Here is a 19,194-nt window from a genome sequence, read left to right on the forward strand (position 1 = left end):
TACACCAATCACTATTACTGCTATTACTCCCTAAACCAAACCGGTTGATAAGAATAATATTACAAGATCGTCTTCTGATTGGTTCAAAGTAATGGAGCTTTTTAATTGGCTGATTCAGTATCAAGAATAAGTTATGTTTTTTTCTTATTGATACATACATAACTAATGTTATATTACATTGTTTAATCATTACGACACAAATGATCTATAGAGTATGTAGAAATAATGAACGTATTGTGGCACAATGGCACTCCGATCGATACTACGTAATAACATTTATGGCTTTCTAGAGGGCGCTATAAAGCTAGTTTATATTCTTATTCTCACAGATTTCCTCATCTTTATCGTTTCAAATTAATTAATTAAATTTCAGTATATCACCGGGCGGTTTAGAATGTATGTTCTGTGCCTGATGTGTTTATATATTTTTATTGGTCTATTTTTTTTCTTTTTTTTGTTTTTCTATTTCTTGTTTTTCGTAGGCCTATTTGTAGGCCTATCGTTTCCGTTTTTAGTCGCGTGGACGCGACTCTATAGTTCACTATGTCGGTCGGTCGGTCTGTCTGTCGGTCCGGTATCACTATGCGTTTTAGCACGCGGCTTATGGCTGTTGGCCTTGTTTAAGCGTTGAGGGCCTCATGCATGTCAGCCTTGGCTGTTTCGAGTCACAATATATTTTGTCCGTATTACACAAGTTCAGTCGGCTAAGGAGGCTCATCTACTATCGTGTGCACTCATAACATTTTTTATAGTCTACTTACACTATATCGTCTTTTGTATAATTAAAAAAAACGCATTAATCATTAGTTATTATCTTATTTCTACGGAAGCGTCTAAGTGCCATTTTCACTGGCTGGCCGAGAGCAGACTTCTCGGTAATTGCATACTTTGTTTAACAGTTGCTGAGAGTAATTATACATTTCAAAGGGGAATACAAATACATTTTCCTTACAAAATTTAATAATTCATACATACGAAGACGTCGGGATGAGGTATAATATAAGTTTGTGAAGTTTAAATGCAATTTCTTTGATTATTCTTCTCTACAATATTGTAGCTAGCAAATACCAGGAAGTGCCGTGAATATAGAAAGTAATTCTGATTGGCGGGAATTCCTATAAATTCTTTGCACATGCGTATTTCTATTATAAGTCTTGAATTTGACCGTCGTGCAAACGATTAGATCAAATATAGTGTGAGATCATTATTTGTTTCACTTGGGATATAAACTGTAAATATTTCAGTAGACTGCATGGTAAGTTACATAATTATATTTGCTGTTGCACGGTGTCCAGTATAGAGGCAGTATTATCATTAGAGGAAAATCGTAGACACAAAGAGAAATGCAACAAGGTGGTACCAATGAATGAGGTAAAACTAGCTGTTTATATAAAACAAATGGGACAAACAGAATGCTTAGATTCACACGGTAAAATATAAACGTCCAAGGTCAGCATGTTTAATAGCAGATGAGAGAATAATATAGAATGTAAAGATAGGATATTGAAAGTTATGGGATCAGTAAGTGAAACATGGGATCAGTATAAGAATAGACAGAAGAGAATGGAAAAGAAGAGGTAAAAGAGGTATCTCATTTGGTTATATTGAACACTATAAAATACTCTCTTCAATCCGAGAGGTTTGTGTTGCGAAAATGGTTGTTTTTTTGTATTGAATTGACGTATTCAACTGTTATACTCTCATCTTATATCCATGTTGCTGTAAAGTTACCTTATCTAAGCATTCTATATTTAGGCATGTCATAAACTTTAGACCATAGCCTATGTTTTATGAATACATTCTCCGTAATCTGTTTGGGACATATACAAACCGTACCGTATAATTATTGAAAGTCCGAAATAATTGTTTAAGTCCGAGCCTTAAGCTATCGATCGGACATTGGACGTTATCATTTTCCTTACAAAAATACAAGTTTGCTTTGTTATTGCAATTTGTTGACGTCATTCTGAAACGTAGAAAGATATGATTATTCGCTAACGCTTTGGTTTGGTTCACACACTATTTTGGACGTTCCGTTGTAACGCAAGTTTTCCAATAACGACGCGACAATATAGTGTTTAGTTCTATGATACTGAGGCCCTGTTTTGATGATCATTGGTATATTTTATTCATGATTGAAATAAGACAGATTCGCAGTATACGATTATGTTAATTTTATCGTAACGCGAAAGAAAGGAAATAACGACGCGACAATGTAATGTTTAGTTCTATGATACTGAGACCCTGTTTTGATGATCATTGGTATTATTTTATTCATGATTGAACAAATTCGCAGTATACGATTATGTTAATGTTATCGTAACGCGAAAGAAAGGAAATCATTTTGTTGGGTTGGGCATGAGATTCCTGTTTTCAGTGAATTCCGGGGTGGGATTGTCGATTAAGGTCTAATTTAATGACCTATTCACATATTGGAAATCCTTAATCCTCAATGCATTTTAGGCACTGACTAATACATAACATACGTTAGCCCATGTGATAGTTCAAGTCAACCGACAAATTATCCCTCCTTTCTTGATAGGCCTAAGCCCCTTGGTTCCTGGTGTATTTCAAAGCTCTCCTATGAAAGGAAATTAAAACAAGGCGATCCATTTACAACTAATCAGAATTTACGATCATGGCGCCTCATATTTTAGTTTCTTCAATCTTTTAATTGCTATGCAGGAAGAACTTTCATATTGAATCGTGTTATTCTTGTATAATAGTTCTAATTGCGCAGTCATTCCATTTGCACAAAGAAATAACTGAAAATGTAATAATAGGACCAGTCGTCGCCTGTAAGCAGACGCGCATGCGCATATAATGCGTCGGAAACAGGTATCATTGGTCGCTTCCTTCAATCATTTTTCTGATTATATATAATTTGTGTTAGTTTCATTTGTCCGTATATGGAGCGCCGTTAAAATCATAATATGGGTTGAATTGGGTCCCTGTGGGCAGAACACGTCGTGTTAACTGACAGACGGGGAAATAGGTGTTATACCTGTTGAAAATACGGGTCAAGTTATAATATGCCTAGAACAGATACTTGATAGTAATGATGTGATTTATTTATCCAGTAATGATAATAAAGATGATGCAGCTCCGTGTAAAAGTATTTGAATCCATCGCTTGTAATTGGTCTTGCGTTGCGCTACCGCGTACGACGACGTTATTGCGTTGCGTCTTAATGGATACCAGACTATTGATTGTAGTTGTAAATAATAATAATGATATGATAATAATAAAATAAGAATACTAAAGCCACCATCAATTTTGTGTTTACATTACCATACTTCTTATGTTATCTTTACCTCAGATTGAAAGAAGATACAGCACAGATAGATAGGCCTATTCAATTTCGAGAGAGCATCGCTCCTGGGAGGCATGCTGGGTGTTAAACATGACGTCAGAGCATAGTTTGTGTGCGCGCTACATCAGTTGTTCATAGGTTCGATGTTATGTACACCGGTCGTCTAACGATGAACTTACTCAGCACTAATACTGTATTTCAACAGGAAAAATATGAGTACTGGTGGTGTTCGTAAATGCATTCTTGTGTGTATGATTTTGCTGTCCGGTATTTGTTATAAGTCGTACAGGCCTACGGGGGTACAACGAATGACAGTATCTTTGGTGAGTAAATATGCGCATAGTTACCATCCGATTTTCAATTTTAGTAGTTCTTTGAGAAGGTGACCCATATGGGACCCAACAATGTACTCCACCACCCCCACCCAGCCTCCATCACCTCCGGAACAAGAAGGAGTTGGCCGTACTTATAATAATTGTGTCAAAAACTTTATTTTCTTTCGTTGATCGTTTGAATAGCGGTGTGTTAGAGAGGAGTCTATCTGTATTTTGAAATAATTGCTCGTAATTAATTCATTGTGGCCTCTCTCTCATGATATAAATTGCAAACATTTACGTTTGATCGTCGTCGTGCATTATCGTGTTATTATCCTTACGTTGTGCTAGTAACTATACTAACATCCGATGACTGAGAATCATTGATAAATATACCGGTTTCGATTTTTTTACTCCATGACATAGAACATAAAAGCATTGATACTTCTAATTTGGATATAGTTATTTTTCCACCTATATTAACGGAACAACATTGGAAACTGGAAAGAAAAACAATTTTTTTTTGTCGTGAACTAAACATGGAATAATCTTCAAAACAATAATTCCTCCTTTTGCTTTTTAATTTTTGGATCATTAATTAATTTATTATATTTTCTTTTCTTTAAAAAATGTATAACTTTTTGTTGTTTAATGTAGGTCATGTATCTTTGATGTATTTTAAAACCACATTTAAATACTTCACAATGTTATTGTTAATTACAGAATGGATTTTATCAGAAAAGTTTTCCTTCAAGATCCGCAAGCAACGAGAAATACAGAAATTCAGATAGGAAATCAACACATCCACCATTCGTTATACGTCATGTGTACCCCACGGGCCCCAAGTCGCCTCCTTCCAACACATATGGCCATGATTTACCAGCCTACAGCGATAATTACAATATTGACACAACCCTTCTAACTTCCCAAATAACAAGTCCAAGAAAAAGTAAATATGAGATCATTGACTTGAAAAATAAATACGTAACATGTGATAAAATACACGTTTTTATACAGGCACGTGACGACTGGAACCGGCCTAAACAAAATGGTGGAGATTATTTCAGGGCCAGGATATACAATGATAATTTAAATGCTAGTTCTTCAAATAATGGAGACATTATTGATCATGGGAATGGAACGTATTCCGCGTATTTTACGTTACCATGGACAGGATTAGTGAATATTGAAGTGACGCTAATGATTCCAAGTGAAGTTATAAGAATTGTAAAAAGAATATACCACGAGAATCCATATCGGATGGTTTACGAGGGAAAGTTTCAATCGGGGAATAAAATAAAAATCACAAAATGTCATATGCATTTGGATTCATCTCGACCATTGTGCAATTTTACTGATGAATTATCCGGGCAACCATGGTTCTGTGAAAAACCAAAGAATCTACCGTGTTCGTCTTGGATAGAGCACCACGGTAACCCAGCACTGACACAGAAACTGACAAATGAACTACTGTTACCGGGAGAGAAAGACGCATTTGAAACGTAAGTTAGGCCTATTCATGTTAAAAAACACTAAAAAAAACGAAAAAGAAAAAAACAAACAAAAACTAACAAATGTAAATAACTATATAACTATACATTGATATGGGTGTAATGGAATAAAATGACCAGTGTTATTATTACCTTTCCAATGATACCATGTTTAGTGTAGCACTTACCATTTTGAATTCAGCAAGAATAACCAACAAATCTATGTTGATACCAAAATCGAGCTGGAAAACAGAACAACCCTTCGGTACCACTTGAAACTGTTACAGGAAGGTACGGGCCAAGTCAGTTTAGGGCTTGAAGGGTGAAGGAGAATAGGCTTAATATCAATAGGGGGTATTTCAATCAAACATTGTAGACCTACCCCCATGGTGACATTGAGCGTCGAATGCATATACTTAGCGTTACTCAATGCATCCGCTAAAAATCATACAATGATAATTAAAAAAGAAGCTAATTTCCGAGATGTTTTAATAAAAACAAATATTACAGTGTCATGACCTTCGGTAATATCCACCCTTCCCGGCGAATGACATGTACTCTGAATGACATTATCATGTGATTATTAAACTTTCAGAAAGTACATCCGAAGAGTTTTAAGACGTCTTCATCCATTGGCTGTTAAAGTGCAATCAAATGGTAGGCAAACTATTAACTATTAACAAAGTTCATTAGTATATTGGCATACGCTTTTAGATCAGCGGCATCTTTCACAAATTTATGATACAATAACTTTATAAAGCTTCAAACAATAACATTATTTTACAAATAAGATATCAAAACAACACTAACAAAGATAGATATGATTATGATGATTATATGATGCTAGACAACGATACTAACACAATGTAAGGCTAATATTGCAGTCAATAGGCCTACTTCAGTTATAAAGTTGAACCACGAAGGACCAATCACAATCCATCCATATAAAAAGGCATTTTTTTACTTTTTTTACCATTTAAAGGATTGCTCCGGGTACACAGTTTTAAACCCAAACTTTATCGGATCCCGTTACGACTACGTAAAAACTTACGGAATAAATCTTATTGTTATTTTCAGAACAACTGGAAGGCTACCATCTATGCAAAGCACATTTACCTTTCTGTAGGCCTAGGCCTCCTGTGAGAAATCCAGGCTTATCATCTGCAGGAGGTAGTAGGCCTACATCCAGCATGACTTCGGGATTTTATTATAGAGACGTGTGGCATTCTAACGTATGTAACGCCAGATACTTAAGTATTGCAGCTGTTCAGTCTTGTCTGCGTAACAAACGTTTATATTTTTACGGAGACTCAACGTTACGTCAATGGTATAACTTCCTATTGGAGTATTTACCGACGTTAAATAACGTCACGTTCTATGAACATAAATCTACTTATAAAGTCGGTCCTTTAGCGGCGCAGGATCCGAAGAACAATTTTACGTCTAGGTTTTTCCATCATGGTCTTCCAATTCGAAACACTTGGATGCTAGTTAAGAATATACAATACGAGTTCAATGAAATAGATAAACTAAGAGCGGATAAAAACACAGTGGTTGTTTTAAATATGTGGGCACATTTTACAGGAGTAACATTGGACGATTATCAATCGCGTCTCATATGCGTTCGAAACGCGTTGACTAGACTTTATCAACGCAGTCCAGAAACGCTAGTGATAATTAAATCTGCTAATACGCGGTCTTTCGCTTACACTCCAACATCTACAATTAATTTTAGTGATTGGTATGTAATGAAATTGGATGGTATCATGCGTGACGTTCTGAAAGATGTTCCGAATATTGTGATTATAGATGTTTGGGATATGACAAATTGTCACCATACGGGGTCTAACGTTCACCCACATGACCTAGTTGTACGAGAAGAAATTAAAATGATGCTGTCATACGTATGTTCAAGTAAAAGGAATGGTTCCACCTGACAACCACACAATTGATTGTGATAAAACTTCATTTAGCGGGTCTAACTCACTCGTTTATTAAGTTTTTCAATATCCTGGACAACATAAAGAGTACCGTGATAGGTAATTAGGCCTATAATCGAAACAAAAAGCAAGACAAGCAGTGAAAGATGAAAGTTGAGACTCAATTTTACCACCCGAGGTACACCAGGTGGACAAATAAAGCTATATATTCCCCATTCTACTAATTATTTCTGTAGTCGTGTACAGAGGAGTTCATTCACGAATTATTCAGAAACACAAAGTCAAGCGCTGATTTTACGCTTCAATGTTGACTGATAATGGGACGAGAGGGAAGAGGAGATATGTGGATGGAGATGTGAAGGTAAATGGGGAAATAATTACGATACAGTAATCCAATACTGTACTGCACTCACTAATATAAATTCAACATGGTGGACCTTTCTCAACCAAGCTTTTCTTCAACAAAGACTATATCTGTATTTACGAAAACTACGTTTGCTTTAAATACTTTTGGATAGTCACGGCATTTGGAAATAAGAGACACCACTAATGCTCTAACGTGCATTTGCCTACTGTGAATATGCCGTAAACGGTATCTACGTTTAATAGTGACACACTATAGTCAATTTGCTCTGTATTGGAGACTAACTGATTTGTCCTTGGGTAGTGTAAACGTTAATATTATAATATTAACTTATACAATATGTGTAGTCTAAATTTTAAAGTGTACTGTATTATTAGACAGCCGAAAATGCGATTATTGTCATTGTGCGTCTATTTCAACAATGTATGTCTACGATTTTTAGTTGAAAAACATCCGTGGTTCGCGGTAAAAAAATTATTACTCAAGGCCTGATTTATATACAAGTTAATTTATCAGATGAATTTGTGATTATACAAACACTGTTAGGGGTTCAATTCGGGTTTTGCATACGGGATTTAGTCACTGGCAATTTCCGTAGAAAATAATTTTTTATTGTCAGGTATTGCCAGTTTCAAAAGTGTGCCTACTCACATATCGCTGGTATACGGTAACCCAGGGACTGGCCGGGGGTGTTGGATGTGCTCTTGGGTTAGGCCTCCTTTCACTTTTGACAGCTATAATGAAATTATGATCTAGTAATTGTTTATATCCACTTTTGATATACTATTAATAATAATATACTTTAGCGCTCCCCTATAAGCCTGAATTGGCCACTGGAAACTCGTGATTACACACCCCCTATATTCTGGGGTCAGTCACCACTATTAAGAGGTCACTTTACAGTAAAATTGACGATAATATAGGGGTTTATACTGTGTTTCAGGAATGTATCAAACTGTGCTGAACATTACTCATAAACTGGGTCATCACTGATATGATTTACTCAAAACATAAAGATTTCAAATATTGATTCTGAAGGCTAAACTTGTAATTCCACTTCCAAAATGTACTAATATTTCCGAAATAATAAATTAATTCAGGAAACAGGAATTAAGTATCCCAACATTGATTATGTTTTTTATCAGTATTTTTTATGAAATCTGACACTATTAAAAAATGTAGCCTACAGTATGAACATGCCAAATTAGCACAACGTAACTACAACACAGAACAATACTGCGATAATATCTAAAGTAAAAATAGTTTATTTAAAAATAATGTATACATTATTATGAAATGTTATAGTACATTATGCACCTTTTCTTGAAAAATATTAAATAAATATTCTAATTAATTATACAATGTATTTAAAAACAAAAAATGCAATAATAAATATGTTTTGTTTCATAGAAGAATTCGTTTTCTTACAATAACGAAAACAAATCGATTACGTAATTCGTTTTAATGTAAACTTTGTCAGGTGAATTTTTCTACTTATAAATTGTCAGTCTCTACCATCATTTTTATGATATTATATCTATCAGTATTTTTACCTTTTTAATGATATTTTCTACTTATTTTATTACCAATTGCTATATTGTCTGTATTTCTACTCCTTTTTATATTGTTATGATCATGTTGCATTTGGATTTCAACTTCTTTTTGTGATGCAATAATAGTCAGTATTTTTACCCATTTTATCATTTTTATTTTTTCTGTGTTATATCGTAACCTGTAAGGCAAATTTTAAGTCATGTTTATTGTGTTTGACCAAATAAATTGAATTTAATTGAATTAAACTATTACTGGATTTGTAAGGCCCCCATGGTTATATAATTCTTATTGTAGGCCACCACTACCTCCATCGGACTGCATTCATACCTCCCCCAATGTATCTTCTGCCTATTGGTTATGACTGATTACAGTACTCTAGGCCTAGACATTTTTTGTTACGGAAATCACGGGATATATTTCAAGTCTGACCAACTTTAATAATAGCTTAGTTTATACGGTCAACTTACAGAGTCGAGTGGTCCCAATTGGGAAAACCACAGACGTAAAATACAGGTGTTTTTACCTTACTCACTGTCTAGGCACGTAACACGGTAATCCGAGGACAGTACGTTGCAGTTACATATTTTAATAATATATTAATAATTTATAACAATTGGGATTCTTCAGGTGTCTATACACAGTTACATTTTTCTTGAAATAGGGAGAAACTCATGTCATACAAATAAGATAATGTAATTCTAAGCAATTTTAGAATGCGTAAACATAATAGGCCTATTTACATTTTTGCATAATTTTAATAAAAGTGATTGCTATAATATTATGGTAACTTCAAGTGTCTCTCAAAAGGAGATACTCACGTATACACGTCCACATGTACTGTTAAACATAGGTTTACATATAAACTTTAAGAAACAAAGAAACATGCCTCACTGTGGCATAATAATATAATCATAATTTTAACAAAACGTCACAACCTTGGTGACAATTACTGACAACGTTTGTGACAATTACTCACAACGTTGGTGACAATTACTAAAAACGCTTGTTACAATTACTTACAACGTTGGTGACAATTACTAAAAACGCTTGTTACAATTACTTACAACGTTGGTGACAATTACTGACAACGTTTGTGACAATAACTGATAACGCTTGTTACAATTACTTACAACGTTTGTGACAATTACTAACAACGTTTGTGACAATTACTAACAACGTTGGTGACAATTACTAACAACGTTGGTGACAATTACTAACAACGTTGGTGACAGTTACTAACAACGTTAGTGACAATTACTTACAACGTTGGTGACAATTACTAACAACGTTTGTGACAATTACTAACAACGTTAGTGACAATTACTTACAACGTTGGTGACAATTACTAACAACGTTTGTGACAATTACTAACAACGTTGGTGACAATTACTAACAACGTTTGTGACAATTACTAACAACGTTGGTGACAGTTACTAACAACGTTAGTGACAATTACTAACATTTGTTACAATTATTAACAACGTTTGTTACAATTAGTTACAACGTTTGTGACAATTACTGACAGCATTTGTTACAATTACTGACAACGTTTTGACAATTACTGACAACGTTAGTGACAATTACTGACAACGTTTTGACAATTACTGACAATGTTAGTGACAATTACTGACAACGTTTTGACAATTACTGACAACATTTGTGACATGACAACGTTAGTGACAATTACTCACAACGTGACAATTACTAAATCACCATCTGACAGCAACATGTCGATGATTATTTTGTTATGGAGACAGTAGGCCTATACTTCATTTTTGTCGTTAATATTAATGATAGAGTATGATATAATCGAAATAAGTTATGACACTGTGTATATAATTTATTCTAAAAAGGATGTGTATTATAGGCCAGCTATAAACATCCGAACTAGCGTATCCTTGGAATTTATAAATTAAATAAATAAATACTATTAAATACTATTTAACTATTAATTATTGCACGGAAGATTGGTTGAACTAGACGAAATTACAGACCAGTTAGGAGGCATTATTTCGTAATGGTTACCGTCTTCTCCAAACAAGTACATAACGTCATTTCCATCAATAAGTACATTAATGGCAGCTGCAGCATTGGTGGTGAAACCAGTGAAACTATTGGTAGGCAGGTTTTCGATGTAAATATATGGTGTTTGAAGACGGTATTGATCACCTAAAAAAGAAACAAAAGTTAAATTGTAATTTTAAATTAAGTAGCGTGATCTGATCTTTCGCACAGTCCTTTTTGCACTTTTGAAAACTAAAAAAAATGCCTTGTCTTTGACCCTCATAACGGACACTCAGTTGTTGTTGATTGATATGTGCTCGGGTATTTCTACATTCTGTTCAGGAAACGCCATCTATGCCTTCTGTTGATTTTTTTCTCGTGTTGTTGCATAATAGTATACAGAATTGAACGGCGCCGTTTTCCAAGAAACGTGGCTTCTAGGAAGACCGTGGCTTAAATTAAGCATCTTCTCCTGTCACATTTTAACAATTTTTTTCAATTATTCAAACTTAGCTGTTTTCTGTATTATTTAAATGCAGTGTTTTTATATCGGTCCTACTATCATTTTTATTTGATTTAGGGATATTACAGATTTCCATCCATAACAGCAAAAACATCGTCCAACCAGTATTGTATGAATTATGAATGTAAAAAAAAGATAATTGCCTTCATATATTAGTAATATTATAACGTACATACCGGTAATGAAATAAAGGCCTAGCGTGTCACCAAGCGAAAAGGCAGCGTCTATCATGGGATAATCCATGTTGAATTCTTGTTTAATCGTCGATGGATAACCGGTATCTAGGCTGTAACCTGTATACCGCCACACTTGGTTACCCTGTAAAAAAGACAGTAAACTGATTAGCACCGACGGTAGACCTATTTATCGTTATTGTTTACTAATTCGTAATTGTTGTATGTTAATGTCTTGTCAAATGTTATTTTTGTGAGGGTACCTAATGATCAGCTTCGGCTGGATTGATCACCAAATATTGTTGGAAAACAAAACTTCCACTGTTCACCGCTCCCCTTTTCGTGGCAGTTTTCAAATGTACTGTAGTTTAAAACCTTTTAGATACCTCACCCGACCAACCCTACATAACCAAACCCCTCCTTTTTTTAAAGTAGTTTAAAACCTTCCCAGTACACTTCCGATCATTTCGATACATTCTCACAAACCCTCGGTGACCCAAATCTCTCTCGGTTCGATTTAAAATTAGGATTAGTTTAAAACATTCTCAGAGTAGGCCAATTCTGGTTATTTTAATACCCCATTACGCACGTCCTTAGGAACAGGAATCAAACGAAAGTTTTATAGTTTACACCCGATTTATAATCTTCCTATTATACATTATACATTAAAGTATCTTGAAGAATAGAAAAATTAACCTACCTTAAAGAAATATGTTTTTCCAGCTATGCTTCTCCATTCAACGCGGTCCGGCACTGTCATTGACGAATCAATGTCGCCGGGTAATCCTGGAAATATCGACGAATTTGGTACCGGAGGGTCTTTTATAATGTTATTGTTTAAGATATCATCTAGGCCTATTTTCCACATATTGTTACCTACAAAGTACAACATTTTGTTTGTTACAAACTGAAGCAGAAATACTCAAAATATATGAACTTAAAAATAAAATTTAACTAACATAAGACTATTAAGCGTGGTTCCCACTAGCGACGCAACGTAACGCAGCGACTTATTGACGCAAAGTGCTGTATTACGTAATCACGAGTGAGAAACGACGACGCAACAGTGCTGCAAAGATCGCAGGTTTGATTTCACGCAAGCGGGGGAAAACACAATTATTGGAAGGTCATTTTCTTACGTTTTGAGGTTGCGCGTTACGTTGCTAGTGGGAACTAAGCTTTAGATTGCATTATTATGATAATAAGAAATGTATATACTGTACCTCTAGTGAAAATAATCTCTCCCGTAAGCATCTGTGTGGCAGCATCAAACGATTCAATGCAGTCTGGAGGAGGAGCCTGGGTAACCACCGGGGGATTCACTACTATAGGTGTGCGTGTGGTCGGGGGATTCACCTCCGGTGGTGCAATGGGGTTTTCTGGAAATTCCGGATTCTCTGTTGGGGCACCTGCGATTATGAAAGAAATCAAAAAAGGTATTTAATTGGCGCACCATAAAAATAAACACACACAAGTTAGTGAATTTTTGTGCGCACTGTGGCACAAATCAAGTTTAAGCTTGGTTTCCACTAGAGACGCAACGCAAGGACGTAGACGTAATCAATTGAGTTCTAAATCCGTCGCCCTTGTGATTGGTCACACAAATCCCCTTCGTTGCGCGTATACGTCCTCGCGCTGTGTCCTACTGGGAAAACAAGCATAATTACTTGCGTTGAGCTTACGTCCTTGCGTTGCTTCCTAGATTGCTAGCTTTCTGCAAATGCGGTCGCGGCGTGAAATGAACTGTTTACTGCTCTTGATCTGATAGGCCTATAAGCTTACCGTATAATTCTCTTGCCGCTTCTTTGTCATTTTCAGACAATTGTATGTCTGAGTGGTAAGCTGGTGGTGGGTTGTGCATAACGTCATTCATGTTGCTGGAATGTTCGATACCAATGGAATGGCCAATCTCATGCAGGAGATGCACCATCAGACTATTGCCTACAAAAACAAATTTTATTTAAAAAAAAATTAAAATACGTTCGGTTGGTCATGTTTCAACCCGACTACCAATTCAATTTATCTCGACAATAATGTATCTTTAAAAATCAAAATGAGTCGGGGCTTTCCTTGTGTAGAACCCATACCTTGTCCGCCAGTGGTTGATGGCTTCACATCATCATTTTAATTGATGTTACTATACTCATTCAAAAATAGAACGATGTAATCTGCTATTTTTTGGAAATTTTGGAAAATAAACGTTGCGATATAAGCCGACCTGTTTTTTACGTTCAAGCTTTTTAACCATGGAAGAGATAGAAATTAATTATTTAATTGTACGGGTTTACGCCATGGAGCGCGCCGTGGCTTCGTAGTGTCATAGGTCCTATTTTAAGGGTGATAATTTCTTACATAACTGTGGGCTTACCTGTAGCACTATTTACAGTCCACACGACGCCATCGTACAAGTGCACATCCCCCAATAGTGGGTTCGTGTTTGATGATGATGAAGGTGGATAAAACGCATGCGCAACGGCTCTGTTTCTTCCACCGAAGTTGATACCATCTCCATGAACTCCCTGGACAAAGGATATCTTGATGTCAACGTTTGATTCACCTCGCACCCGTTTAAAGGTCAAGTCCGCTGCATCTGACCACATCTAAATAGAATTAATTAACAGATGATTACGATAAATATACGTGACATGTATTGCACGGCTGAAGTGAGTCTATCCTGCAACTAATATCGTTTGCGCTACATTTAGTAGACTGTATAGTATAGTATAGTAGACTGTCCCTAGTTAATCCACCAGTAAGCGTTTCAATTTGACTAAACTATATAGGCCTACAGGCTTCCTTTTAGGTTTCTTTTCTAGATATTGTAAACTAAAGAGGTGGGCTTTTTGTCGAGATGGACTTCTTTTCGAAAGAGGATTTACAATATGATTCCAGCTCCAGTATTATACGTATAGAACGCCATCTCCCCGTCTTGAACCTAAACCACTAATGTACCTGTAAAGCCTGTTCTGCTGTCGCGTCAACCTGGCTGTTTTTAAGCCATTTTGAATAACTGGCTATGTCCCAGGTGATCTCATTAGAGGACCACCTGTATGTGACAGGGATCGAACTTCTCCTCCTTCTCTTCCTTCCATTATTGCACTCCATGTTTTCCATTCGAACGAATGTTTCTTCTGTAAAAGTTCCTAAAAAAAGGAAAATTAAATTTAACCATGTTAGCAAGCTGAGAAAAAAAGTTATTTGTTCATTCACTCACTCTTACTTTATTTCAGACATAAATATGTAATATAGAGGTCTATAAACGTTACTTTACACAGTGGTAGGAATATACAAAGAAGGTAAATAAAAACAGGATAATCTAGTGATATAGCATTTAATTTTCAATGGAGCTGGAATTTAAAAAAATGTGCCCCGTCACTATTATTCTAATGAAGTATCAATCATAAAATTATGAATAATAATAATAATAATAATAATAGGCATATTGGATTTGTGGATTGGTAGTTATGATGCGCGGCTATACCAATCCAAGGGTTCAAGTCCTGTCAGTGTTAGGATTTATTTTCTAAGAACAATTTATAACTCCACACCCAAACACTTGTAATAAGAGCATGTGTAGAGCATCTTATAAATAATGTTTGTCTTTGTCTTTGTGAACAGGATTGCCACATTTAAGAAGGATAGTGAATAAATTCGCTTGGTCATCCTTGGCAATTTGCCTAAATCTCGATATATAAAAATATGTTTCAATGTATGGCTGTACAAGAGAGAACTTTCCTCCTGATGTCAATACAATTACAATACAATTTAATGGAATCACTTGAGTAACAGTGGCACACGTTAGACAATACCTAACGGTGCATCCAAAGCAAAATTAAAAAGAAAAAAAAACAAAATAACATGACGAATAAGAGATCTAGTCTCACTGAAAAAGTAGCTCAACTACTATACTTACATAATAATAAAGTTGGTACAAATTAAAAGCAATTAATATACAACAAAAAAAAACAATTTAAACATTATTTGCAGGGTTATTTAAAATTTCAGTTCGTTTTTTCCAAGAGTCTTTTAAATAAATCTTACAAAACTTGTCAAAAATTGAACCAAGTGTGGCATTCTCAGAAAATAAATCATCAAGTAAATAGTGAAGTTTTAGGTCAGCAGAACAATTTGTAAATATGTCCCAGTACTCTTGTAGATTGTAAAAGAATATTGGCAGCGGTGGGATTCGAACCCATGTCTTGTTGGCTGTGCGCACATATTAGAAAAGGCGGTTATATCGAAAGGTATTAGCCTCCCGTTCTTGGAACCGAAAGAAGCCCATATAGTCAGGTGGCTTAGCGACTAAAACGTTACACGGTGGACAAAAGCACCAAATTTGGCATGAGGCTTCTTTTAGACGTACTAATTGATTTTTCCCTAGGAGCCACCCGATCAGCTTCCGATTTTCCAAGATGGCGGCCAAAATCCAAAATGGCTGCCAGTAAATTGGTATATCATATATATCTGGCTGTAAAAGTTACAAATAGACAAATAATGTACTGAATCAAGAATTTCTGAGGTCAGTAAAACCGATTCAGGAAATATTATATAAAGTGAGTTCCAAGATGGCGCCCAAAAATAAAAAATGGTAGCCATTGAAATTGAAATACATATAATCGTTTACAAAGTCACAAATAGTCCATTCCTAATGTATTTTAGTCTGCAAATCAGAAGGAAAGTGCAAGCATTGCATTTTATAAATTGATAAACCATGCTAGTTATAAAAACCCATGTTATCAAATTTCTAAAGTTTTTCTTTGACCTTTGACCTCAATTTGAAGATTTTATTCCAATTGAAAAGAAAATAACCATATCTCCGCAACGCTTACATTAAATTAAATAATTTTAGTGTCAAATTATTAGGAAGATGCATATTAATATTCCTCCTAATGGAAAAATTTGTCACAAAATGGCCGGAAGTATGATTTTTGGTATTTTTGACCTTTGACCTACATGTCATATAACTTAGTAACTAACAGTTGGACAAACTTTAAATAGGTCTGAAATTAATCAGAAGATGGATGTTTCTATTCAGTCTAATACAAACTTTTCCAAGAAACTGACCCAGATTCTTGTTATTGATTTTTGACCTGTACTGGTAGTACACATTTCTATATCTCGAAAACTAGTGGTCGTAAAAGTTTTTTTATGAGAAATTGTTAGAAAAATATATATTTATATGTTTTATAATAAAACAGTTTCTATGAAAATGTAAAAGAATCCTATTTATGATAACTAAATTTGTAATTTTTTAACATCCAATAGTATTTGTTATGTATTAAAATGTGTTATATTTGCTGATTTTAGGCAATTAACGTAAATTTATCTGAACTATGGATATTTAATGTAAAATTTGTTTTCTTTAATATAGAGAAAATGTAATTATCTATCAAATAAGACCATTTAAAAAATATTCTGACAAAAACTTAATTAGTTACAGGTAAAAAACTGTACTTTTTACTTTTGAACAGCGCCCTCAATCCTAATTTTCCCAAAAATACCACATTTTATGTGGTTACAGAAACTGAACTGGTTATAACTATGTACCATGTCTAAAATATGTTTCAATGACCATGATTACTCCATGTTTTCCTACTTCGTTTAATACCTATGCGATTTCTGCAACCAGAATGATATTCCAGTTTAGGCTACTGGCAGCCATGTTGGATTTTGGCCACCATCTTAACAACGAATGACCCATGTCATGCAACATGTCTAAAATATGTTTCAATGAACATGAATACTTATGTGTTGATAGTTCATTTGCCTATATGTGACTTCTGCAACAAATGAAAATGTGATTTTCCAATTTATTGGCGGCCATTTTGGATTTTGGCCGCCATCTTGAAAAATAAATGACGACCAGAGTGGCTCTCCTAGGCAAAAATCAATTGGTAGGTCCCAACGAAGCTCCATGCCAAATTTGGCGCTTTTGTCCACCGTGTCACGATTTCCTCAAAATGTGTTGTTAAGCCACCTGACTAATAAGAGGCTTACCGTACTCTATGTACACACAGACTATCAATACTGTTGGCTCAGTACTGAAGTAATAATTATAGGCCTACTCTAATTATTAATCTAATCAGGAAGATGTAAAACATCTCCATTATCTATCGTGTGCGTTGGATTGGCATTTATTTACAGTTATGAAATAATAACAATTAGGCAATATCGGGTTCTGAATCTTCTTTCTGTTCTGGAATTTGTTTTGAAAAGGTAACGGAAATGTCAAAAAAGAAACTGTTAAAATTTACCAAGTGAACAATAAGATTTCTAATTTGTCTTCTGCATACAATAGAAAGTATTTTTACATTTCAAATCTAGTATAAAGTTTTTCGGCGTATATTCTGCTTGGATGACTTTCCATTGATATTGTTTATTCATTGTTTGTACAATATCTATTTTCGTATTTGGAAATCCTCCAATTTTGCATTATAGTCTAAGTCATGGATTAGATAATAATACGAAAATAACCTGTTTGGGACTCATGAAACACGGTGCTTTACTAAAATTAAATTGTTTTCTACCAAAATCACAATGACCTAGATACGAGTATGCCTATTATCAGGTAAACTAGTAAAATTAATATTTCTGTTCCTGGTAACATTTTAAAACGTATGAATAACTAAAAATTACTTGTACGGTTTATGCTTGGTTTCGCACTAGTTACGAAAAACGATTACGTAAGCGCAACGTAAGTGATTTGACCAATCATGGGCGATGGATTATTCGAATTGTTTTTTGATTGGTCAACTTGCTTGCGCGTGTCTGCGCCTGTTGGTCTCTAGTGGGAACCAAGCTTTACTACAATCTACAGAAGACTTCTTTCCTACATTAGACTACCGGAGAGTATTTATTATTCTGTTTATAATCCAATATAATTATATAATTTAGAATGTATGAAAAAACGTGGAGACTAAATAAACATTTCTTTTTCGATATAGATTTGTAGCTCTTATTAGACCTTTTAAATGCAGCACCCCCCTCCTTTCCTCCTCTGCCGATATTTTGCCATGACTAAAGTAAATCACATAGTATAACACTTTAACTAGCTTAAAAACAATCTTTACTTGATCATCAGGAATGAGATGCGTGTTATTTTCTGATATGGCTTATGCCATGGAGATATAAAATTAGTCTAGGCCATATAATAGGCCTAAACGCCTCTTTTGAAAAAGTGGCATGCTTCGTTGATGAAGGTGCTCCAGAGAAACTTTATACAGTGTCAACCTCTTAAGCTTGGTTCCCACTTCTTGGACGCAACGCAAGGACGGTGAGTTGACCAATCACAAGCGACATTTCGCATGATGCATCGCGTTATCATTGGTCGAATTGCTTGCGTTGCGTCCAAGTGGGAACTAAGCTTTAAAGAAGAAAACTTTTTTTTTTTCTTTTTCCATTTCATTTCACATTTATTCAATTAATGAAAACTTAAACAATGTAAAAAATATAAACAAATAATGATTTCATTAATTTGGATCAGACTTAGAGGCCAAGGCCTGTCTCAGAAAGACCCAAC

At 34.9% G+C, this 19,194-nt stretch overlaps 2 protein-coding genes across 3 annotated transcripts in view; one reads left to right on the top strand and one right to left on the bottom strand.

The window, feature by feature from the left end:
• LOC144841510 (stromelysin-1-like) overlaps positions 1 to 19,194 on the bottom strand; it is a 66,021-nt gene that overhangs the window by 46,507 nt on the left and 320 nt on the right. Inside the window, exons 2-9 of one of the 2 annotated variants that reach the window (XM_078697865.1) lie at positions 14,628 to 14,818; positions 14,044 to 14,275; positions 13,458 to 13,616; positions 12,899 to 13,084; positions 12,376 to 12,551; positions 11,679 to 11,820; positions 10,628 to 11,144; positions 9,850 to 9,968 (exon numbers count right to left, since the gene is read on the bottom strand). In XM_078697865.1, coding sequence (XP_078553991.1) covers positions 10,924 to 11,144; positions 11,679 to 11,820; positions 12,376 to 12,551; positions 12,899 to 13,084; positions 13,458 to 13,616; positions 14,044 to 14,275; positions 14,628 to 14,818 — 1,307 coding nt within the window. In that variant the 3' untranslated portion in view covers positions 9,850 to 9,968; positions 10,628 to 10,923. Of the gene's footprint in view, positions 1 to 8,670; positions 9,969 to 10,627; positions 11,145 to 11,678; positions 11,821 to 12,375; positions 12,552 to 12,898; positions 13,085 to 13,457; positions 13,617 to 14,043; positions 14,276 to 14,627; positions 14,819 to 19,194 lie in introns of those variants that run through there. The other variant, XM_078697864.1, reaches the window with a different exon arrangement.
• Positions 3,360 to 8,757, top strand: LOC144841508 (NXPE family member 3-like). Its single transcript, XM_078697861.1, has 4 exons — positions 3,360 to 3,636; positions 4,351 to 5,129; positions 5,713 to 5,774; positions 6,195 to 8,757. Exons 1-4 carry the CDS (start codon positions 3,526 to 3,528, stop codon positions 7,052 to 7,054), a joined length of 1,812 nt encoding a protein of 603 aa, XP_078553987.1. The 5' UTR covers positions 3,360 to 3,525; the 3' UTR covers positions 7,055 to 8,757.

Source organism: Antedon bifida, chromosome 4, assembly GCF_963402885.1.
Source record: "Antedon bifida chromosome 4, ecAntBifi1.1, whole genome shotgun sequence".
NCBI lineage: Eukaryota > Metazoa > Echinodermata > Crinoidea > Comatulida > Antedonidae > Antedon > Antedon bifida.